General features: G+C 31.3%; 2 protein-coding genes across 2 annotated transcripts in view; one reads left to right on the top strand and one right to left on the bottom strand.

Annotated features, from left to right (window-relative positions):
- Positions 1–25,849, bottom strand: part of LOC136080826 (mucin-2-like) — a 118,445-nt gene that overhangs the window by 45,317 nt on the left and 47,279 nt on the right. The window lies entirely within an intron of this gene.
- On the top strand, positions 3,327–25,659 carry LOC136079918 (mucin-2-like). The gene is given in 6 exon segments (XM_065796591.1): positions 3,327–3,548; positions 3,664–4,033; positions 8,118–8,174; positions 16,790–19,900; positions 19,961–20,157; positions 20,207–25,659. Coding segments are annotated over 6 exon segments (4,089 nt in total). The 3' UTR covers positions 20,339–25,659.

Raw genomic sequence — 25,849 nt, 5'->3', positions numbered from 1 at the left:
ATTCGAACTATGTATTCTTTGAAAATTTTTACGTTCGAATTTTGAGATTCAATTACTTACATTAACTCTATGTTTTACAAATATCGTTGTAAAGATTAAAAGTAAATAAAAAAGTTAGATTTGTTAAAAAATATATAGTTTATTATCTTAGTTGAGCATATAAAAATTTTATAATACTGAACATATTTAAACATCATAAAATTTTTAATCAGAAAACCCATTTTAAACGTTTATTTGAAGTTTAGACAGGGCCGTTTTTTGTACATTAATGTCTAAAAATATCTTGTATAAATCTATTTATATAAAAGATATCTTAAAACATTTTTGCTAATAAATACTTAACTTATTTTTCTTTACATAAAAATTTACTAAAAACTATGAAATTCTATTCCTTAGCATAAGAAAAATATGCCTTGTTCTCCAATAAAGTAGCAAAATGTGCTATTATTTTTGATGAACTTAACTTGAAATATCTCAACAATAGAAAATATCTTGCAAAATTCTTTATACTAGAGTTAAATTAAAATCAAATATTAACTAAATGTCATGTTTATGCGCGAATCGTATCATGATTTATTTCTCCGTCCGCTAAATACGTACGGAGAATATATACTTGAGTAGACAATTTTAACTCTATTTAGAATGTTGCTCCACTCCACAAACCCTATTTAGGCAAATTTAAAAAAAACAACAGAAGATTTTAAGTGGAAATCAGAAGCATTAGCAAATACAAAGGGGTAGAGGTTGTTTTTTTTTAAAAGTTTTATCGAAAATACAATATTGATAAAATTTAAAAAAAAGGAAAAATTATGTTGCAAATTTAGATTTTAAAAGTTATTTACACACACACATTCAATATACTTATTAGAAAACTAACTTATAAACATTTTGAATAATGAAATAAATTAGTGTTTTTATTTGAGAATGAAGCACTTTGTTTTTTCTTTTAGTCGCTCTCTCCCCTAGGACGATGACATGGATCCGCTACTGATTAGAAGTAGTCTATTTATAGATAGCATAATAAAAGAACAAAGAACAATCATTTCAAGAAACACAGACTATAGTACTTTTTGAAATAATAATAAAAAAACTATGAAATATTCTATGATAGAGTATTTCATAGCTATCTTTTTATCATTATTATTTCATAGAGTTATTATCATATATTGTTTTTATGTTTATACATTGTTATATGCGTTATACATTGATTTTTTAAATTCGTTAAAATTGGTTGGGAACAAGAAAATTTTCAATTTTGCTTTTTAGGTATTGGCAGGCCGTACTTGACTTCCCTCCGACAAAGTTAAACGTAACTCTAACTACAATCCAATTTGAAAAAATTTCAACAGCAATTCATTCCAAGAAGAATTTGTCTTTTTTATTTACTAATTAGATTACTTACATTTAAGGTGGTTTACCACGAAATAAAGTTAATGTTTTTAAAAAATTTAAAATTTTCATTTTTGATTGTTTTAGAACAGTTTTTTACCACTAAATTTATTTCCAAAATTGGTTTTTAAGTGTATTGAACAGAAAAGGTTTAATATTAAGTTTTAAGTTAGGTGGTCAAATATATTTAGCATAGCAACGGCCCCTAACAACACACTTTTCCCTCTTGTTTTGGACTTATTTTTGTATACAAGACATTTTATTTAAAGACTTGAATTCCAGTATGATAACCAAGTTTGTTCTATATCGTAGATTGCAATAAAATAAGCAAACTACATTTACTTGTGTTATATAAGCAGGGTCCTACCGACATAATTTACGCAAGAAAAAGCCACCTATTGTTCGTTTAGTAATGTATACATATATATATATATATATATATATATATATATATATATATATATATATATATATATATATATATATATATATATATATATATATTATATATATATATATCATATATATATATGTATATATATATATATATATATATATATATATATATATATATATATATATTTATGCATATATATATATTATATGCATATATATATATATATATATGCATATATATATATATAATATATATATATATATACATATATACGTATATATATATATATATATATATATATATATATAATATATATATATATATATATTTATATATGTATATATACTTATATATATATATATATATATATATATACATACATATATATGTATATATATATATACATATATATATGTATATGTATACATATATATATATGTATATATATATATATATTTATACATATGTATATATATATATATATATATATATATATATATATATATATATATATATATATATATATATATATATATATATATATATATTAGGGGTGTCAACTATGCAAAAAATTTTCAAAACCACCCAAATTGAATTTTTTCTCATTGTAGTGTTTGTGTACAGTGTAAAAAAAAGTTTTACTTAATTTTAATGACTATTCTAGAGCCCCCTCAAAGCCCCTAAAGATAGGCCCCAATTTTCTGTTTAACCCATTAGTGCCTGAGTTTTTTGTTACATTTTACGAATTATAGAGATGGCACAAATCGGTTAAAACAGTAGCACATTTTTAAATTGATTACAAATTTCATAAACAAGCAAATTAATATTATGATATTGACACAGTTTAATATGTAATATTGACTGTTATAATTATTTTGCTGTTTCCTGTTTTAGTTAAATAAATTAAAACTGAAATGTTGACAAGAAGTGGTAAAGTTGTAGAAACTGAACTCAAGTCTTTGCCAACCAGTTCCAGTTGTTTGTCAGACACAACCGACCAGCCTTCACCGTCGTCATCATCATCAACAACAAGGCCTTTTACTCGTGCCTCTACTAAGTTTTGGTTAATTAGACACCCATCACCATCAATAACTGGTTCCAAACTACCCGATTGCAGACAGGTTTTGAAATTTTTTCTTTTTTTACGACGCGATGAAGAAAATGTCCGAAATCATGTAACAAATCAAAAAATTGGCTATATAGTAATCGACGCTGTTGTAACTTTCTGGAACATGGCATGCATCAAGATAAAGACAAGACAAAATTCGGTGTTAGATCTTATGTGTCCCTGGAATGAGTGGAACCGCTTGTTAAAGAAGAAGAATCGTGAAAGTGATGCTGGCGGAAAACGTGTTAACTTCTTGGCCAAGTTGGATAGTCTTTTTGATATTGGATCACCTGATGCCATACAGGAAATCATGAAATCCAGGCTACTGACTGCCCAAAAGAAAGATGATGATGTTGCATTCTATTTAGATAAAAAAAAGACAGAAAGGCGACCATCGACGGGGATGACAAAATCTTTGAGATTAAAGCAAAAATGAAAGAAGTCAGATATAATCGGAAAATCATACTTAGAGATGAAGAAAAAGAAAGAGTAGAAAAAGAAGGTAGACAGGATGATCAGAATGATCAGAATGATGAGGACATGGAAGTTAATGACGAAGAACAGAATAAAAATGAAAATATTGCTGTTGCTGACGTCGATATCGGTTTAGGGTGGGACTTGAATTATGAACCTCCAATGAATAGATGTGAATTTGTTACTCTTCACCTCCCCAAAAGAATTATGCAATGCGAGGAAATCACTTCTTCAGCAGACAGGCTGATATTGTCTGATAATAAAACAACTATGATTGTGTCTGCTGTAATTAAAGCTGCCGGTGGAAACTTGGACGATTTTGGTATTTCCAGATCGACATCTCGTCGAAGTACGAGATGTCGATCTGGAAATGTTAAATCGACAGAGGATTGCTGAGAGTGTTATAGATAATGTGAGGCTCAACCCACCCCAGTTTAGTGCCCTTCACTGGGACGGAAAATTGCTAAAAGACATATTAGTCGTGCAACATGAACAGTTAGCTGTGCTTGTGTCGGGTGCTCTAGAATACAGTGAGGGAAAATTGCTTGGTGTTCCCGTTCTCGTTGATTCGAAAGGAGAGACTCAAGCAAATGCAACATTGGATCTCCTAGAAGCTTGGGATCTAAGCGAAAATGTTGTGGCATTGGTATTTGATACCACCGCCAGTAATAGTGGCATCCACAATTGTGCTGCTAAATTGATTGAAGAAAACTAAGGCCGAAAACTTCTCTATCTTGCCTGTCGACATCACATTTTTAAAATCTTTGTCGGAGCAATTTGTAAGAAATTATTTGGAAACATTTTTGGTCCAGAGAATAAATTATTTTCTGAATTTAAAACTGCTTGGCCAGGATTGGATAAACAGTTGCCAATCGAAACTTTAGCTGTTGAAGGCACCTGGTTGCAAAACCTCAAAGAACAGACCATACATCATTTGATACATCTACTTGCTAAGGAAGATGCTACAACATTTCCAAGAGATGACTATCTTGAATGCGCTAAGAACACACTGATCATCTTTGGGCAAACTCAAGCGCGGGGTGTACACTTTCTTAAACCAGGAGCTATCCACCAAGCTCGGTGGATGGCATGTAACATTTATGCGAACAAAATGTTCATAATTTCTAAACAATTGCCTTATGATCAGAGGATGACGACCAAACTTTTTAGAATGAACAGATATCTTTCTCTTTTCCACACACCAGCTTGGAAAAAAGCTAGCATTGGAAAATGCGAGCTTTTTTCCAAGTGGATGAATGAATGACCTGCAATTCATCCACGACAAGATGGACTTCAGAAAGAAATAGACAAGGAAGTTGCTGATGTCATTTTTTCTAAAATAACCAATCACCGATGGCATTTGACAGAAGAAATAGTTCCATTTGCTTTCTTCAACAAACATGTTAGTTCCACTGTGAAAAAAGATATGGCAGCCAAACTCTTGTAAATTCCAGCACCCGAAAATTTTCGTCTTGGTAAGCCAGTTTTTTGTCAAATCACTCGTCAAACAGATTTGTCAAATCTTCTGGGACCTGAATCTCACTTATTGTTCAGCATTCTTGGCATCAATACAGATTGGCTTGCTAAACCAATTAAACCGTGGACAGAGCATACCAGGATACAAAGAAGCTGAAAAATTTGTTCGTACAGTAAAAATTGTAAATGATACCGCAGAAAGAGGAGTTAAACTGATTTCAGAATTTGCCATCATCATAACCAGTGATCCAGAACAAACAGAATGGTTGCTGCAGGGCGTTGAAAGTCACAGGCAGCAATATTCTGATTTTGGCAAAAAAACTCTTGGACAATGAAACAACATTAATAACATTCAGAAAGACAGTCTTAACTTTAGTTTTGGGTTTCTCGTCTGATACTTTGACTATAAATGTTAACCAAAAATGCAGAACTATCTTGGTTAAACTGGATAAAGCTAACATATATTATGCAAGCTGCTTTTGTTTGGCTTGATTTCTGTGATTTAATTTCTAAATACTTGAAAAATGCGATTCACAATAATTATTTCTCTATGTTTTAACTAAAAAAGACACTGTTTTAAACAAGAAAGTGAGGGTTGTCTTTACGGGCTCTGAGGGAGTTCTAGAATAGTTATTAAAATTTGATAAAAAAAATTTTTACATTATAAACAAACACTAGAATGGGAAAAATTTCAATTTTGGTGGTTTTGAAAATTTTTTGCATAATGGACACCCTTAATATATATATATATATATATATATATATATATATATATATATATATATATATATATATATATATTTATATATATATATATATATACGTATATATATATATATATATATATATATATATATATATATATATATATATATATATATATATATATATATATATATATATATATATATATATATGGTTTGGAAAATTTTTTGCATAGTGGACACCCTTAATATATATATATATATATATATATATATATCTATATATATATATATATATATATATATATATATATATATATATATATTTATATATATATATATATATATATATATATATATATATATATATATATATATATATATATATATATATATATATATATATATATATATACTATATACTATATATGTTTATATTTATAGACGTATATATAAATACAGTTAGCACTTACTTAACTTGACTTCTTACAGTTAAATATAAAAATGGTTTGAGTTAACCGGTGTTTAAGATACCAGGATGTATACTAGGGTGGAGTGAATTTTAGTTTTTTTTACAATTCGTTTAGCCTGGGTGTGCAAAAGTTGTCTATTCATTTCAGAAATACTCTGGAAAAATATCAATGCTCTAGGAAATTATCTTGGGTCCCTAATATTATGTAAAAAAATTTTTTCAAAAGTATGTCATGGGTCTCAAAAGAAGCAAAATTTTATAAAAATTTCAAAAATAACAATTATTTAAAAAAAAAAAATTTGTTATTTTATAGTTTATTGCAGAAAAAAATGACCTTTTAAACTAAAAATGAAAAAAGTTTATTTTTTTTTATTATAATTTTAAAAAAATCTTAAATAATAATTTTTTAAAATCCATTCACAACGTTTTATACAGGATCATGTGTAACATAAGAAAAATTTTCTAATAGTTGCAAGTCTTTTTTGCTCAAGTGTTTTATTTTGAATTTTTGTTATTTTTGTTATTTTTAATTTTCTTTTTATTAATTTGAATTTTCGTACTATATTTTTCTATACAAAGTTATATCCAAAGATATTGTTGGCTTAGTCTAGGACAGCCACAAATAGTCATTAAGACTAATCCAAAGTAGCATCCGTTTTTGACTAAAATTTTTACGTGCAGAAGTGCTTCTCAAGCGCTGAGTTGGCGGGGCGGGATTTGAACCCATATCGTACAGTCCGGGTTATAACTTTTCGTTTGAGGCTCTTAACAACTGAGCTATCCAGCCATATTATTGTATTTTAAAAAAATGGCAAGATTGAAAAAATACAAAACATATTGTCTTATCCAAAGGGAAAATTTGAAACTTCGATTTTAGATTTGCTTTTCTCTTGATAATTTCTCTTGATGATTGCTAAAACTATATCATCTTCTTCTTAGACAATTAAAAATGATAGACGCGGCTTTTTCGTAAATCATCAAAACTAAACTTTGTTTGCCGTTTGTGACTTCACTTTGTGGCAAATAACTAGAAATATGAATATATTTTAACTTTTTAGGAAAATTTTTTTATTAAAAAATATAAAATATATTTTTATGGATTATATTCTCATAAAGACTAAATATAGTAATTACTATGTTATTTCTTTAAAATTATTCGTATATTATTATAGTAATAAAAACTTATCTTTTTATTTAAAAACTCTTATCCGTGAAATGATATATTTGTACCAGTTTCATATCTTTTTGTGCTGCAAAATTGTATGCACCATAATTGAAAATATTCAAAAAATGAAATATTGCAAAAGCAAACTTTTTCCACTAACTGACGTCACTGCGCGAAATATTTTTGGTTTAATTTTTAGATTTGTGTTTTGTGGCCAAGGCCGCGTTTAAAGTTTTTAAAGGTTTAAGATCTTCTTAGCTCTGCCATTTTTATAGCGTTACGTACAAACGTCTGTAAGTGTAAATGTCTTTAGCATATGTTGAGTTTGTAGGCAGTATATGGAATAATTGTGTATAAAATGAGAAAACTTTTTTTTAACAATTAGAAATCTTTTTCGTTAAATTATTATTTTTTGCTATAAATATATAAGCAAGATTGAAAATATTTCAAAATTTATCACCCTAAGGAGAGTTCTTAAACCCCCTGAAACGACACTGATGCCAGAACACGAAACCACTGAGCTATCGGTGATATGCGTTTTAACCTAATTATAAATCTCCTATAAGCTCTAGGTATGCGGAAAAGGTGCGCGTATTAATTTTTTTGCTTTTAAAGCAATTTTTTACAATGAATTGTTTTACTAAAAAATATGGAAAAAAAAAGAATATGTATAGAAGTGATCGATTCTGAAAGTATAGAAATGATAGTTTTAATAAAGATCCATATTTTATGTGTCTGGAAAGCTAGGATAAATAAAAGGTAAAAGTATAGAAAAGTTTGGTGCAGAATAGACTTACAAAGACCCATTTATATGGTTCCGACTACTAATATATATATATATATATATATATATATATATATATATATATATATATATATATATATATATATATATATATATATATATATATATATATATATTTAAATTTTAGCAGAGACGACAACAACAACAGACCCTTCAACAACAATAACAACACAAGCTTCATCAGGTACTATTTAAGGTTTTAATAATATTTTGATTTAGCTCATGATATATATGTTATTTTGTTTTGACAAATTTTATTAGCTGTCGAAGGAAATATCAATATTTTTCCACAGACTATACAAAAACTTCTAATGTATTTTAAAATGTAAATTTAGTTAGTTTTTCGTAAAAATATACAAAACAATTGTACAAAAAATGTGTTTCAATAACTAACTGTCTTGTTTTATTAATTCGAGAATCGCCCTATACTCATCTAACTCTAAGTTATTTTTTTTTATTTTTTTTTTCATAGCGTTTGAAAAGAGTATTAAAATACAAATGTTTAAATTTTGATGTCTATACGGAACACCAATAAATCAAACAATTTACATTATTAAAGCGTAAATGATTTAATTTATCGGTGTTTTGTATAGACATCAAAATTTAAACATTTGTATTCTTATTGATATTACATATGAGACAGGATTATAAAGCTCATGCTCAGGTTATAAAAAATAATATAGGTTTATTTCAAAAATGTTTTTAATGCTTTTAGCAACTCAATAATTTGCTGATTTATTTAGTTTAAAAAGAATCAATAGAAAAAAAAAAATTTTTTTAAATCAACAAAATCAAATGAGTGGCAAATCAGTATAAACTATACAGCTCTGCACTGATACAAATATTTCAAAAATATTAATATACATTACAAATGTTTCAAATATATATATATATATATATATATATATATATATATATATATATATATATATATATATATATATATATATATGTATATATATATATATATATATATATATATATATATATATATATATATATATATATATATATATATATATATATATATATATATATATATATATATGTATTTGTGTATTTTTTCAATATCTTCGCTTCCAACAAGGCTGCAAGCAACCACTATTAGAGTTGGAAGTTACTGAAACAGAAAAGATGTAGTTTGTAAAGCAAGATAAAGATTCACAGGCGACTTAAAAGATTGCAAGTTATATGAATTAGAAAAACAAGATGAAGGAAGCAAATTCCAAAGAACTGATGTTTGAGGGGAAAAAATTAGATAAATAAGAGTTTTTGGAGGACTTAGGAACTGTCACTGTAAAAGGATGAGACTTAGAATGACGAGTTACAGGAGAATGAAATTAAGTAGATGGCACAAGAGACGCTAGCTCTTTAGAGCAGTACCCATTATAATATTTGTAGAAAAAAGAAAGATAAGCAAAAATACAACGATGTGACAATGGTTGAAGGTTGGCTGCAAAAGCTGGTACAACTATGTTTACAATGCGTATTTGCACCTTCTCTAAAAGATAAAAGGGTATTATTGGAAGATCCACTCCAGATATGGCAACAGTACTCCATACAAAGCTGGATTTGAGATTTATAGAGATAGAGAATAGAATATGGAGTAAGAAAGTGTCGAGCACGAAAAAAAGATGCCACAATAACAGACGCTAATTTTGCAATGGATTTGATATATGGTTTCCGAGAAAGATAGGAAGTAAGATTTAATCCTAGAAGATGAAGGGTAGATGACTCTTCGAGTACATTACCATTCATAAATATAGGAAGATCTAAATTATTGCAATAACAATTAGCTAAAAAAAGTTGGGTTTTATTTGAATTAAAGCTCACCAGCCACTGTGAGCCCCATGTTGTAGCAGAAGTGAGATCCTTTTTAAGCTCAAATGCCCCCATCCCTCCCCCAAGCAGTTGTCTAATTGTCTAATGGGAAGATAGTTAGACGAGTCAGATTGCTCTCCAGAATTTTTGAAAATAGGGATAACAGGTGCCGCTTTCCAGAAGGCCAGAAAACAAGAATCTGATAAGCACTTGTTAAATTGTTTTGAAAGTATAGACGACAGCTCCGGAGAACATTTTTGCAAGACTATAACAGGTATGTTTTCTGGACCACAAGCTGTACAAGAGTCTAAGCAGGAAATAACTTTAGATACAGAAGATGGAATGATACGAATGTCATGCAATGTATCAACCTGTTTGTTGGCTATATCAGGTAGAACGCAACTAGTGGAATCAGGTGATGATATTGACGAAAAGTTCTGAGCAACCTAATCAGCTTTGTTTTTATATGAGGTGACAAAATCTTAACCATACAAGAGAGGTGGAATTACAGATTTTCCCTTATTATTGATTCTGTTAAAGATTCTCCAGAAGTCACAAAAGTCTAACTTTTGAGATAAAATACGAGATTTCATGACTTAAGAATAGCAGGTTTTAACATTAAACAAAACCTCTTTACAATGATTTCTGGCTATAGTAAACAGACGTCTGTTTTCTGGTAGATATAGAAGTAATGGTTTCAATTGGAATTTGCAGCAGCACAATGTGAGGTAAACCAAGAAGTAGAGTGAGGCTTAACTTGGAATTGTTGAGAGGGAAAAAAAGATTCCATGCCAGCCTGAATCCAAGAAGTTATGTAAAAGCGCATTTGTCAGCAGGAAGACGAAAGATTTCTACTCAAAGGCCACCACGAAGAAAATCACAGAAAGAGCCACAGTCAGCTTTAAGGTAGTTGTATATGTACAATGATAGGGGCATTCTGATGATGAAGAAGAATAAGATAATATTTTTAGAGAGATCAAATCATGATCAGAAGCACCAAGTTGTGAATATGGAGAAACTGAGGATTGACTAGGATTAGAAACAAGACATGAGTTGAGTAGAGAAGGTAAATGGTTCGGGTTGGCTGGGAAACGAGTTGGAAGTTGACTATTTGAGTTAAAAATTGAGAAAGGCAAAAGTTGAGGGCCTTAACGCCAGCAGAGTTTCTGACACTAGGGCCATGCCATTTAGTATAATAAGCATTATAGTGAATAAATAACAAAAACAACAACGATATTGGCTGACGGATGAAGAGAGAGGGCTAGGTCAATTTAATTAGAAATAACATCAAAAAGAGTGCAGTCTTGAGATGAAGCAGAGCGATATAGAACAAAAAAATAGACGATAGAGTGAAGTGGTGCTAAATAAAAGCACATAAAAGAATAATCTGTGGATACAAAACTAGATAAATGATAAATTATAAATGATAAATGGGTGAGTTCTTACGATTGTAAAGGCCCAGGTCAAGCATGTAACATGCTTGACCTGGGCATTCATTTGGTAGATCACAATATATACTAGGTATTTTCATTGACCTATCAAAACCATTCGACACGGTCGATCACAAAATTCTACTTAAGAAACTCAAATTTTATGGAACTAATGGCAAATTATTAAAATGGTATAAAAGTTACTTAAATAGAAAATAATTTGTTTTCTATGGAGATTATTTTCAAAATGAAAAATTAATTGACATAAAATGTGGTGTTCCACAAGGTTCTATTCTAGGCCCACTTTAGTTTATAGTCTATATAAATGATTTAAATAAAGCTTCTAACTTTATGAGTATCATTTTTGCGGACGATACTAATTTATTTCTGTGAAACAGTGATATTTATGAGCTTTTTTCAAATATGAATAAAGAACTCAATCACATCTCCAACTGGTTTAAGTGCAACAAGTTAACTTTACACATTGATAAAACAAAATGGATCCTTTTCTATTCCTTCGCAAAAAAGCGTTTTTTACCAAATAATTTGCCTAAACTTTTGATTAATAAAACTTAAATAAAAAAGGAGTCGGTCACAAGATATTTTGGCATTTACATTGATTAAAATATTACATGGAAGTATCATATCGACTTTATTTCTACTAAATTGGCCAAAAGTATTGGAATTCTAACTAAGGTCAGATACTATACGAGTAAACAAAATTTAATTCAACTCTACTACTCATTTATTCATAGCTATATAAATTATGCCAATATTGTTCAAAATATACTTTACGAAAAACATTTCATTTATTGAACCCTTTTGTCAAACGAAGATTAATGAATTTTGCATTAAATATTGAGCACCGTTTTTATGGAACAAAGTCGTTGTTCCTAATTTTGATTTGTCAATTTCGTTTTCCGTTTTTAAAACTAAATTCAAAAACTATATTCTTTCTACTGGCGATATATATAAATATTTTCGAAAAGAAAAATTTCCATTCTGGATTATTTGTAAAATTATTTTCAGTCTTAAATCAATTGTATTATTATTTTATTATATCTACACGTTTGATATATTTTATATGGTTCTGGCGACAAGATCTTTGGATCTTCTTTCAGATACCAAGTTTATATATTGCTTTATTGCTATATTACGGTTAATAAAAGTAAACTAAAAAAAACATTACATCAGTTATGTTGGTAGAAAAGATATTTACTTAAGTAAAATGACTAATGCTTTGTATGTTGTTGAAAAGGTTGACTAAGCATGGCTTTTTTTTTAAATAAAAAAAAAAAGAAAGAGTTTAAACCAAACAAACGATGATTTTTTTGGTGTATTTAAAATAAACCCATGGTTTTTTTTTTTTTTTTCTAAAAAAAATGTTTTTTTTGCAACCCTGAAGATAACTTAACTAAAATTGAAATAAAAAAATTTAAAACAAATAATAAACTATAACGATAGATTATCTAAATTATGTTTAGAATAAATAACTCTGAATTGTTTATCTTTACTAATGTTTTTATAATATAATATTATGCAAAACCCTTTTTAAATAAAGTAACAACTTACACCTTACGATTTTTTAGTAAATGCAAACATTTAAAAGTTAAAAAAAAAGATTCCTAATAATTCTTTGCAGTAACGTAATCAAAACGAAAAATAAGTAAATCATTTATTTAAAAGTTGATATTATTATTATTTTTTTTAATTTAAAGACACTAATAATCCATATATAAATACATATATATATATATATATATATATATATATATATATATATATATATATATATATATATATATATATATATATATATATATATATATCATTCATTAATATTTTTATAAAAAATCGTTAGCATTGATTTGTTAATTCAATTAAATGCGTTTCAACAATAGAAAAACATTAGTAAAAATCAAAGTTTATTTAACTCAAACAGCTTTCAAAAAAGTTTGTTCTTCTTTTTTCTCCTCAGCAAAAATTTTAATGATTCTTATACAAAGTTATACAAAAAATTATATAAAGAGAACTTTAGTTCTTTAAACTCGTCGCCATTAAAATTTGATTTATTTTTTATAATAATTTTTACTTTTTTTATTTTTCTTATAAGAAAATCTTATATAACTATAAATATAAATAATATAAATAATTTAAATAAAAATTTATACAGCTTTCAATGATAGTTAGAATAAATCATTTGCTACTTTATTCAAAAACGTTTTGCTAAAATAAAAATGTCAGTAAAGATAAACATGTCGAAGTTATTTATTTTCAACATAATTAAAAAACCAAGTTTTCAGAGCATTTGTTAAAAATCTTTGTTAAATCGTCAAAACAAAATGTTGTTCGCGTGGTCATCTAAGAAACTTGAGATCACACGCCTTTCTGGATAAGCCTATATATACAGTATTGGACAAAACATTTGCAACCAACATCGAACAATGCTGAAAAGTGTTCCTAATTTTACGTGTCTTAAAAACGAAAAGAACTATACTACCACAGCAAAGAGTTCAGGAGTCTGAAGTCATAGCATGCCATGACATGAGCAATCAGCTGACAGGTGACAGCACACACGCAGAATTTCGTTGACAAGTGCCATTTTGCAACGGACAAAACAAGTGCAACTTTTTTGGTTTGTTTCGTTTTCTTAAGTCTGGTCCGTGTCAACGTCAAGGAAGTTTTTTAATAATTAAAGGAAGTATCCAGAAGTTTCCAGAAGTTTTCAGAAGCATGCAGAAGCTTCCAGAAGTTTCTAGAAGAAACATCTGGAAGCATCCAGTAGCATCCAGAAATATCAAGAGACATTCAGAGGCATCCAGACGCATCCAGAAGCTTCCAGAAGCATCGAAAAGGAGCATCTAGAATCTTCCAGAACAAGTCCACACAGGTTCATTTTACTATATAAGAGACATGTAAATCGACATGTAATTCAGTCAGTATATGGAAGTCAATCAGTTAGTATTATCAAAACAGTTTGTCGAAGTGAGTTTTATCAAAGTGTTTTATTGAAGAACATCAATACAAGAAGTGAAATACAACAAGTGTTTCATTACATCAATACAGTCCACATCCAACCAAGACGTTGCGTTCCACAGAGCATTATTATATCATCACAAGGTAAATGTAACACGGTAAGCCTTGAGAAGCGTGATTATTTATTTTTATTATTTTTATGACTTCAAGTGCAAAAATCGCTCCCGACAGTCTTGGATTGGAAAGAAAATTATTGGCGATTACGTAAGTGGAATGTCACAAAAAAGTATTTGTGATAAATATGGCGTGAAAAAATAGACCGTATCAAGACTATGTTCCAAATATCGTTCTACGGGGAAGTTGGCAGCAGATAACATAGGTGGAAGACCACGTTCCACCACTTCTAGAGAGGAATCTATGATTGTCATATCCATCAAGAAGGATCCCTGGATATTATCATTAGAGATACAAAAGCAATTAGAGCTGCCTGTTTCGGACCAAACAATCAGACGACGTGCTGTTGAAGCCGGATTGTTTTTTCGACGCCCTGCCAAGAAACTCCTGATTTCACTAAAAAACCAGAAGAAAAGACTCCTGTTCGCTACATCTTATATTGACTGGAATGTGCAGAAATGGCGAACTGTCCTGTTTAGTGATGAATTGAAGTTCAACATCATTGGGAGCGATGGCATTTGCCGCGTACGTCGACCGGCCGGAAAACGCCTCGATTTACGTTTCTGCCATAAGACCGTAAAGCATGGTGGAGGCAATGTAATGGTCTGGGGGTGTTTTTCTGCTAACGGTCTAGGTCCAATACATCGAAACGATGGAATAATGGACCGTTTCATGTATAAAAATATCCTAAAAGATGTTATGTTACCTCATGCTGAATTGAATATGCCAATAAAATGGGTTTTTCAGCAAGACAACGATCCGAAACACACTGCAAAAGTAGTCAAGCAGTGGTTCCAAGACAATCACCTATCGTTGATGGATTGGCTGTCTTAATCTACGGATCTCAACCCTATTGAGAACCTGTGAGAGATCGTCAAAAGCAGAATTAATCGTGGAGGTGTTCGTAATAAGGATCAACTGTTTGAACAAATCCAAAAGACCTGGGCAACGATTCCACAAAGTTTCATTGATCACCTAATCGAATCTATGCCTCGAAGATGCAAGGCTGTGATCAACAACAAAGGATTCGCCACAAAATATTTATAGCGAAATACAGCTTGGTCAACATTTTGTCGAGTTGCGCTTGTTTTGTCTTGAAGAAAATCAATTTTTTTTAATACTTTTGAATAATTTATTAATTTTCGTGTACAAATAATGAACTTTGTGATGAATAAAACTTGAAGAACTTTGTCTCTAAATAGTTACATAGTTATTTCTTTGAATTGACAAGCTTTCTGGTTACAAAAGCTTTAAATAAAGTAAAAGAGCTACTATCAAATAAAAAACTTGGGTAAGATCCTGGGTTTCCTTTAAAATTTATAGAATTTGCTGTATAGTTATTGACATTAATCCAATTTTTGTTTTGTGAAATATTTTATATGTCAACAACATCAGTAACTTTATCATCATTTGCAGATGAGCTTGTAATTTCTTTTTCTGTCAAAGATTTTTTTGATCCTTCATTAGAAGAAATATGATCAGAACTAAAGTTAGATAAATCATTACTATTTCTTTTTAAGATTTACTTGCTGTAGCGATGTTTTTTCACTAAATTTTTGCAGTGCCATTCCAAGCTTTAAGCTATGTTAAAAAAGTACTTAAGAATACAAGCGTTACCCAGGAAACGCTTGATGTTTTTCGTGTTGTAAGTCCACGCATGAATATTTTATTTTAGACAAATTGGTCACGGCCGTTTGCAAGGTTTATTACAGAGTTAATAATGCCGCCCGGCGGAAAAGTAACTTTCTGCCAAAAAACTAACTTTTTAGGAAAGAGAAAGCTGTTGGTGGCGGGCTCCCGATCAATTTTTAGCGGAAATATGCTCTTTCTTCTGTCTCCAGTGGCTTTAACTTTTCTAATGACAGCCGCAGCCAGAGTTTCTTTTTGGAGGCAAAATGTTTTCGAGTACGACGCCTATAGAGAGGCGGAAGCCAATGATGGCCACCTCCACAAAAAATTATGCAGGCAAAGCCATTAGGAGGCCGCCGCCAATGGCTTCTACCTCCTAACTGGCTGCGGCCATCAAACTGGAGGCAAAAATATTTGCCTCCCGCAGGCAGATGTAATAAAAAATAATTGCTTATTTGCTTTAAAGTAATTAAATATTAATTAGAAACAAATGTTAAATACTTAATATCAAGTTTCATTTTATATAATTGTTTCAAAAAGTTTTAAGTATATAAAAAAATTCTACTTTTTGTTTAAACTAATTAATCAAGTAAAATAAGTAGAATTTTAATTATACAAAACAAAAACTTAAAACTGAAAACTTTACTTCTATGCAATTGGCAAATGAATCTTTTTAACAAAAGAATAAAAAATAATATAAAGTAATTAATTGACTGATTTTCGTTAAAGTTTTTTACAACATGCTTAAAATTTTATCTATTTTATCAAGCTCCAACCACAACAAATGAAACTATAATAACTGGAGCAACAACCGCAACAACTAAAGCACTAACCACCACAACTACAGAAAAAACCACAACATCTGAAGCTCCAACCACAACAACTGAAACAACAACCACAACAACTGCAACTCAAACTACAACAAATGAAGCGACAACAGCTGAAGCTACAACAACATCTAAAGATACAACCACAACCACTAAATCTCCAACCACAACAACTGAAGGTACGACCACAACAACTGAAGCTCCAACCACAACAACTGAAGTTACAACCACAACAAGTGAAGCTTTAAGCACAACAACTGAAGCATCAACCACAACAAATGATGCTCAAGCTACAACAACTGAAGCTACAACAACAACAGGTGAAGCTACAACAACATCTGATGTTACAACCACAACAACTGAAGCTCCAACCACAACAACTGAAGTTACGACCACAACAACCGAAGCTCTAACCACAACAGCTAAAGCAACAACCATAACAACTGAAGCTACAACAACAACAGCTGAAGCTACAACAACATCTGAAGCTATAACAACAACAACGACTAAATCTACAACAACAACAACAACTGAACCTCTAACAACAACTAAAGCAACAATCGCAACAACTGAAGCTTAAACTGCAACAACTGAAGCTACAACAACAACAGCTAAGGCTACAGCAACATCTGAAGTTACAACCACAACAACTGAAGCTCCAACCACAACAACTGAAGCAACAACCACAACAACTGAAACTCAAACCACAACAACTGAAGCTACAACAACAACAGCTGAAGCTACAACACCATCTGAAGTTACGACCACAACAACCGAAGCTACAACAACAACAACCGATGCTGCAACGACAACAACTGAAGCTCCAACCACAGCAACTGAAGCTACAATAACAACAGCTGAGGCTACAGCAGTATCTGAAGTTTCAACCACAACAACTGAAGCTCCAACCACAACAACTGAAGCTACAACAACAACAGCTGAAGCTACATCAACAACAACAACAACTAAACCTCTAATAACAACAACTGAAGCAACAATCACAACAACTGAAGCTCCAACCACAACAACTGAAGTTACGACCACAACAACCGAAGCTCTAACCACAACAGCTGAAGCAACAACCACAACAACTGAAGCTACAACAACAACAGCTGAAGCTACAACAACATCTGAAGCTACAACAACAACAACGACTAAAGCTACAACAACAACAACAACTGAACCTCTAGCAACAACTAAAGCAACAATCGCAACAACTGAAGCTCAAACTGCAACAACTGAAGCGACAACAGCTGAAGCTACAACAACATCTAAAGATACAACCACAACAACTAAAGCTCCAACCACAACAACTAAAGGTACGATCACAACAACCGAAGCTCTAACCATAACAGCTAAAGCAACTACCACAACAACTGAAGCTCCAACCACAACAACTGAAGTTACAACCACAACAAGTGAAGCTTTAAGCACAACAACTGAAGCATCAACCACAACAAATGATGCTCAAGCTACAACAACTGAAGCTACAACAACAACAGGTGAAGCTACAACAATATCTGATGTTATAACCACAACAACTGAAGCTCCAACCACAACAACTGAAGCTCCAACCACCACAACTGAAATTACGACCACAACAACCGAAGCTCTAACTACAACAGCTGAAGCAACAACCACAACAACTGAAGCTACAACAACAACAGCTGAAGCTACAACAACATCTGAAGCTACAACAACAACAACGACTAAAGCTACAACAACAACAACAACTGAACCTCTAACAACAACTAAAGCAACAATCGCAACAACTGAAGCTCAAACTGCAACAACTGAAGCTACAACAACAACAGCTGAGGCTACAGCAACATCTGAAGTTACAATCACAACAACTGAAGCTCCAACCACAACAACTGAAGTTACGACCACAACAACCGAAGCTCTAACCAAAACAGCTGAAGCAACAACCACAACAACTGAAGCTACAACAACAACAGTTAAAGCCACAACAGCATCTGAAGCTACAACAACAACAACTGAACCTCTAAAAACAACAACTAAAGCAACAATCGCAACAACTGAAGCTCAAACTGCAACAACTGAAGCTACAACAACAACAGCTGAGGCTACAGCAACATCTGAAGTTACAACCACAACAACTGAAGCTCCAACCACAACAACTGAAGCTCCAACCACCACAACTGAAGTTACGACCACAACAAGTGAAGCACTAAGCACAACAATTGAAGCAACCTGCACAACAACTGAAGCTCAAACTAAAACAACTGAAGCTATAACAACAACAGCTGAAGCTACAACAACATCTGAAGTTACAACCACAACAACTGAAGCTCAAACTACAACAACTGAAGCTACAACAACAACAGCTGAAGCTACAACAACATCTGAAGTTACAACTACAACAACTGAAGCTCCAACCACAACAACTGAAGTTACGACCACAACAACCGATAATAAAATAACAACAAATGATACTGCAACGACAGCAATTGAAGCTCCAACCACAACAACTTAAGCTCCAACTACAACAACTGAAACAACAACCACAACAACTGAAACTCAAACTACAACAACTGAAGCAACAACAGCTGAAGCTACAACAACATCTGAAGTTACAACCACAACAACTGAAGCTCCAACCACAACAACTGAAGCTCCAACCACAACAACTGAAGGTACGACCACAACAACCAAAGCTCTAACCACAACAACTGAAGCAACAACAACAACATCTGAAGCTACAACAACATCTGAATTTACGACCACAACAATCGTAGCTACAGCAACATTATTCGATGCTGCAACGACAACAACTGAAGCTCCAACCGCAAAAACTCAAGCTCTAACCACAACAACTGAAGCAACAACCACATTAACTGAAGCTCTAACTACAACACCTGAAGCTACAACAACAGCAGCTGAAGCTATAGCAACATCTGAAGTTACAACCACAACAACTGAAGCTCCAACCACAATAACTGAAGCTCCAACCACAAATACTGAAGTTACGACCACAACAACCAAAGTTACAACAACAACAGCTGATGCTACAACGATAACAGCTGAAGCTTAAAGCACAACAAAAGAGGCTGCAACGACAACAACTGGAGCTCCTACCACAACAACTGAAGCAACAACCACAACAACTGTAGCTGAAACTACAACAACTGAAGCTACAACAACGACATCTGAAGCTGCAACCACATCAACTGAAGCTCGATTCCCTACAACTGAAGCTTTAATCACAACAACTGAATCTCTAATTACAACAACTGAAGCTTCCACTACAACAACTGAAACTGCAACTACAGAAACTGAAGCTCCTACTGCAACTACTGACGCTACAACTATAACACTTGAAGCTTTAACAACAATAACTGAAGCTTCAACAACGACAACTGAAGCAACAATTACTACTACTGAAGCTACATCAACAACAACTGAAGCTCTTACTACATCAACTGAAGCTACAACAGCAACAGCTGAAGCCACAACTACAAAAGTTTTAATATGAGTTTTTTTCAATTCTTTTTACCATTTTTAAAATTTTTTTTATTTTATAGTTGAAACAGATCTAAGCTCGTATTTGTTTTGCCAATCTTAATAAGTTTGTTTTTCTTAAATGTTTTTAAAAGATTATTCTCTATTATTTTATTCATGAATCACAGAAGTAGTTATGTTTGTATAAATTACTTTTAAATAGAGTGAGTAAAAATGCTTTTTTAAAGTAAATGAAAAATAAGTAGAAAAATTCAAATAAAACGCAAACTCTGGTGCCATTATTAGTTTGTGATGTTTTTGAATAGCTGCTTTCTTTCATAAAAAAAAATGAATAAAAGTAACTCTCTGTTTATACTTACCTTGCAGGGTGTGTTGAGTAGAAACAGACTTTAAGTTCGTGTATGCTTCCTTTTGAACTTTAGGTGAGTTGAAACAGTTGAGCATAAAGAGAAATAATAGAGAACCTTTGTTGTTTGTTGGTTTAATACTAATATGTTATTAATATTAGTTTCTCCTCCTTCATGCTCAAGATATTCACTCAACTAATCTTGAAATCATAATCTTAAATATATAAAAAATTTTCCTTAAAAACTATTAAATTAAAATTAATATTTTAAACAGCCTTAGAGTATAATATTATTTTTAAAAGCAGCTTATAAAAAGTTTTTTTTTACATATTTACATAGTATAGAGGTTGACCTATCAGTCCCAATCAAAGTAGATGCAAGTTACAGCAAAATAAAAAAGTTATTAAATTAATTTGAACCGACTGTGTAGCAAAATAAATAAAAATTTCCAGTTAATTGGATTAGTTACCAATATAAGAAAATAATTATTATATAATTATTGCATATACATGTGTCCATCAACATTGTATATTTGTAGATTTTTGCCTCTACTCACCTTACTGTTTCTAAACACTCCATTTTGCGGTACATATTTTGTTTTACTGTTGCTTAGAAATCACATGTTATAATGTAATTTTTTTTTATTAGTCACTTATGATCTTATACTTTGTTGTTTTTAAATCATATGTTCTTTTTTTTTTTTTGTAGTTTGTTAATCACATCAGTAGATTGTTTCATAAATGCCCTCCAAAAGAGAGTTAAACGAGAGAGTTAATAAAATCCAGATTTATTTGATTGGTAAATAAAATCATAATGTTAAAAAAAACAATTTGCATTATCACTTCTATTTGATGCAGAGGATGATAAAACTATTGTACACTAAAAATATTTGCTCCAACTTTTTTAAATTATAAAGAAAACAGTTTGATTGATAAATTGTTTTTTGCAGGTGTCTTGATTTGGGACCATAATGCCACCTCTTCATGAGGAGTCCATTCGCAAAACGCCCTAATTTGGAGTAAACCGATTTTGAGAAAACAAAAAGAAACTAAACTAATCTTAGTTGCACATCAATAGAAATTGATATTTTCTTGGGCTCTTCATATTTAGTCTACTAAATAGAGGATTGAAGTGGATATTGTATAGCGCAGAAGCAATTTTTAGCCTAAACGTCTTTATAACCCTTCAATTGCTGAAATCGAAAACCCCACCTGCATACGCTTTGAGCATTTTTCACAATCTGATGTCAAAGTGAGGTATCAAAACGATAAATTTCAAAAACATGGTTTTCTTAGGGAATCTTAAAATCGCACCTCTAATCAAATTAAAATTGTGAACTTGTCAGTTACTAATTTCATATCATTTAAGTTTATATTTAGTATATAAAAAAAAATGTAAGTTAACAAAAATATAAATTTTAAAAAATGGTCAAAACAAAATTAAATTTGCGGATTTTTAGCCTATTTTGCCTAAATTAGGCTATTTATTGGTTGTAAAGTGTTATTAGTGACTGTTATCTGACTATCTTTTTCTAATTTGTCGTGATTAAAAGAAAAGCGAACCTTAAGTTTGAGATTTAATACTGTTATTCATTTTCAGGGGGTAAAAATGAGGCAAAAATTGTTGATTTTTAACCAATTTTGCACAAGTTAGGCTTTAAAACGTTAATAAAAAACTGTTATTGGGTTATATTATTCTGATTTTGCTTGATTAAAGGAAAAGTGAAACTTAACAACAAAATTTAAAACTGTTACGTATTTTCAGGGGATCAAAATAATTAGAAGTTGTCGATTTTCAGCCAATATTACATAAATTGGGTCCTTTATAAGTTGTGATATGTTATTAATGACTATTATTTGTCTATCTTACTTTGATTTGTCATGACTAAAAGAAAAGTGAACATAAATGATTAAATTTAAAACTGTTTGTATTATTAATATTTTTTTAATTCAATATAAAAGTATAAATATTATATCAATATTAGTGAACTTTTATGGGCTTGTAATTATATCGAATATGTTTCCGTCATTGAGTTGGTCGTCATCAGAGATTTTGTCAGATTCAGCTTGAGTTGTGTTTTCACAACTAACACCTTTGCAATCACCACATGCTGAAACACAAGAAAGGTAGTTTGTTTGACACAAACATAGCTTAGATCCACATGGCCTCTTTGAAGATAATTTGCAGTGACATTTAATAACGTGAAGAATTTCCTCCGGTGCAATGTTATAAAAAATTATAATTTTGTATATTTGCTCCAGAGTATAGAGTATGAGTATCATTAGGAAAAATAAAAGATTGTATAAAAAATTGGTACCCATCATGACCTTTTCGGTCATGATGAGTACTAATTTTCCACTAATGATCTTCCAACTCCATTCCGACAGATTTAAGCTACACATCATCAACGTTTTCCACTGCAAAACTTGAAGGTACACTCTTAAATTGTGATACCATACTGCCCTTTTTGTAAGTGGTAGCTTCGACGAAACAATTCTTGAGGCAGATGCAGCCGTTTGCATATATGTGTTGTATCTGGTCTCTCAAAGAGTGTCATCAGCTTTTCCGTTTTACTGTATGATAAACAACTTGATACCTGCATTCCAAACTATCTCTTGCGCACTAAACAAGTTCATGAAGCAGTCAAACAATTTTTGTGTTTCTTTTAATTTCTGTTGAAGGCGTAATGTCGAAGCCATTTTCGCCATAGTTTGAACTTATGATAACCTCACCCATCCCTTTTTTCTTATAAAATCACATCATAATGATTACATCAGTATCAAGTATTATTAATTATAGCGGCAAAAACGGAATCTGCATTTCTGCATTGATCCAAAGCTGCGTTAACTATCGTCGTGTCAGGATCATCATTCGCATGCATAACAGTGCAGCTATCAACTTCAAGCTTATCACTGATCAGCTCAATTAACTTACTCTTGTATTAGTCGTTTATTAGTAGTGTATAAATGTTCAATTTTAATTCTAAACTTTTTTAAATGGTTAGTTCCTATAACTGTGAGCTCAGCGCCTGTGTTAATTTTAAATGTTATTTTTCCATATTTTACTTTTAATTGAATTTCCTAAGGTCTGTCTGCACAATCTGTTCCAACTCTTCCTAAAAACAACGCACCTAGGTGCTGCATACTTGACGAATTTTTACTATTGTTCTGTTGGTCGACATATCTATCAGGAATATTTGGTTTTGCTTTTAGGCAAACTGAACTATTTGAGAAGTCATTCATAATGCTAGTCTCTGCACTTTTTACCCCATGCTGGACATAATCTCCGAATAAAAGGATGCTTTTTTTCACAGAATTTACATACCAATGAGTTTAATTTAAAGTGTCTGTTATCACTGTTCTGTGTGGGTGAATTAAATTTGTTTTTACTGTACAATTGTCTTTCAAAACAATCTACGCTTTCACTGTTATTATTTTGCAATTCAGATACACCAACTTGTGCTTTTTCTAAAGAACAAAAATTTCTACTGCTTTATCGAGTGTTGAAGTTTTTTTAGAAAGTAATTTCTTACGTACTTTTTCACACCGTATTCCATATGCAATTTTATCTCTTAACAAACTGCCAAAACAATCTTCAGTATTACAAAATTTGCATATTTTACTTAATAATTTTACTTCGGTTGAGAAATCAGCAAAGCATTCAGCGTCTTCTTGAAAACGTTTAAATTATTTGTGTCTTTCTAAAGTCTCATTAATAATCAGGGCCGTACCGAGCCAATTTTGCGCTTCGGGCAAGAAAAGAAAATTGCGCCCCCTCTTCCCCTCCCTTCCTCCTCCCCCTCCTTAAAAAAAAAAAAGAAGAAAATTAAACGAAAAAAATGATCAAGTTATAAGTAAAATTTGTCATTAAGGTTGCACAAACTTTAGTTCAATGCCACTTTTCTGGCTTTTCTTGAGGCAAATTTACTAATGACATCATCAAAATCAATGTTGTTTGCCACTTTATTTTCAATTGAAATTATAGCCAAACTAGACAAACGTTCTTGGCCAATTGTTGACCTCATAACGTGTTTTATGAGCTTAAGTTTACTGAAACTTTTCTCACACGTAGCAACTGTGACTGGTATGGTGAGGAAGATGCGAATAGCAGTTGTTGTGTTGAGATAAGCATCGGTCAAAGAATATTTATGAATGAGCTGCAAAATGTCGATCGGGCTAGATTTTTCAAAGTTATCCATCATTGCGGCAGCTTGATATTTAAAGCTTGCCATTTCTGACTGGAAATCGGAAGAATCTAAATCTGCCTTGTCAATTTGAGATAAATTTGCAGCTTTTTTCTTGAGTTCATCCACTGAACTTTTAGAGAGTGAATGCCCACTGAGGTAGCCAAAATCAGAGGATACAGCAGACATCAGCCTCAAACCGCCACTCTATTTGAGTAATAATGCTGTCAAACACAAAGTTGCACTGAGATCTGAATTCTGTTTCTGCTGTGAGAAGGTGAGAGGCATCTTCAGCTTCATAAAGTGCTATTCGCTTCACTTTGAGCTTCCTCTTAATTGGAAAGCCACCATCAATTCCGCTCTGGTTAGCTTTTTCTGTGGCATCTTTAATAATATTGTCCACACCAACATCTCAAAAATTCTGAATAAAAGCCTTCAACCATTTCATTTTTTTTTACGGCAATGTCAATTGAAATGGTTTTTGACTGAAGCAGTTTGTTTTCCCGGTCAATTAGAGAAAGAATTTGACACCAGAAATCCAACAAACACAAAAAACTGAAATCAATATGAATGAGAAGTTCTTTTACACTGCTAACTGTGACAGCATTTGTCATGGGATTGTGGATAATGGATTCCAAAACTTGAAGAACATCTTTGATTTGTCTGTGCAATGGTGTAATTGCTTCTTTTTTGGTAGACCATCTTGTGTCACTATTTCCCTTTAATGAGATGGTCAACGTTTTCATCAGTTTTTCCCATCTTGACGTGAAGCTTGAAAAAAAGTTAAAGATGGCTTGAACCTTTCCATAAAACGTAATCATGTGTGGGGAAACCTCAGCAGCATGAACACCAACAAGATTTAAAGTGTGAGCGGCGCATGGAACAAATCTTGCTGACTCATTAAGAGAATGGATGTGAGCTTTGACGCCATTGTATTTTCCAGACATATTGGCTCCATTGTCATAGCCTTGGCCCCGGCAATCAAAAAT

Source organism: Hydra vulgaris, chromosome 05 (assembly GCF_038396675.1).
Source record: "Hydra vulgaris chromosome 05, alternate assembly HydraT2T_AEP".
Lineage (NCBI taxonomy): Eukaryota > Metazoa > Cnidaria > Hydrozoa > Anthoathecata > Hydridae > Hydra > Hydra vulgaris.
The sequence above is the reverse complement of the archived record's forward strand: the minus strand, read 5'-3'. Positions and strand labels throughout refer to the sequence as shown.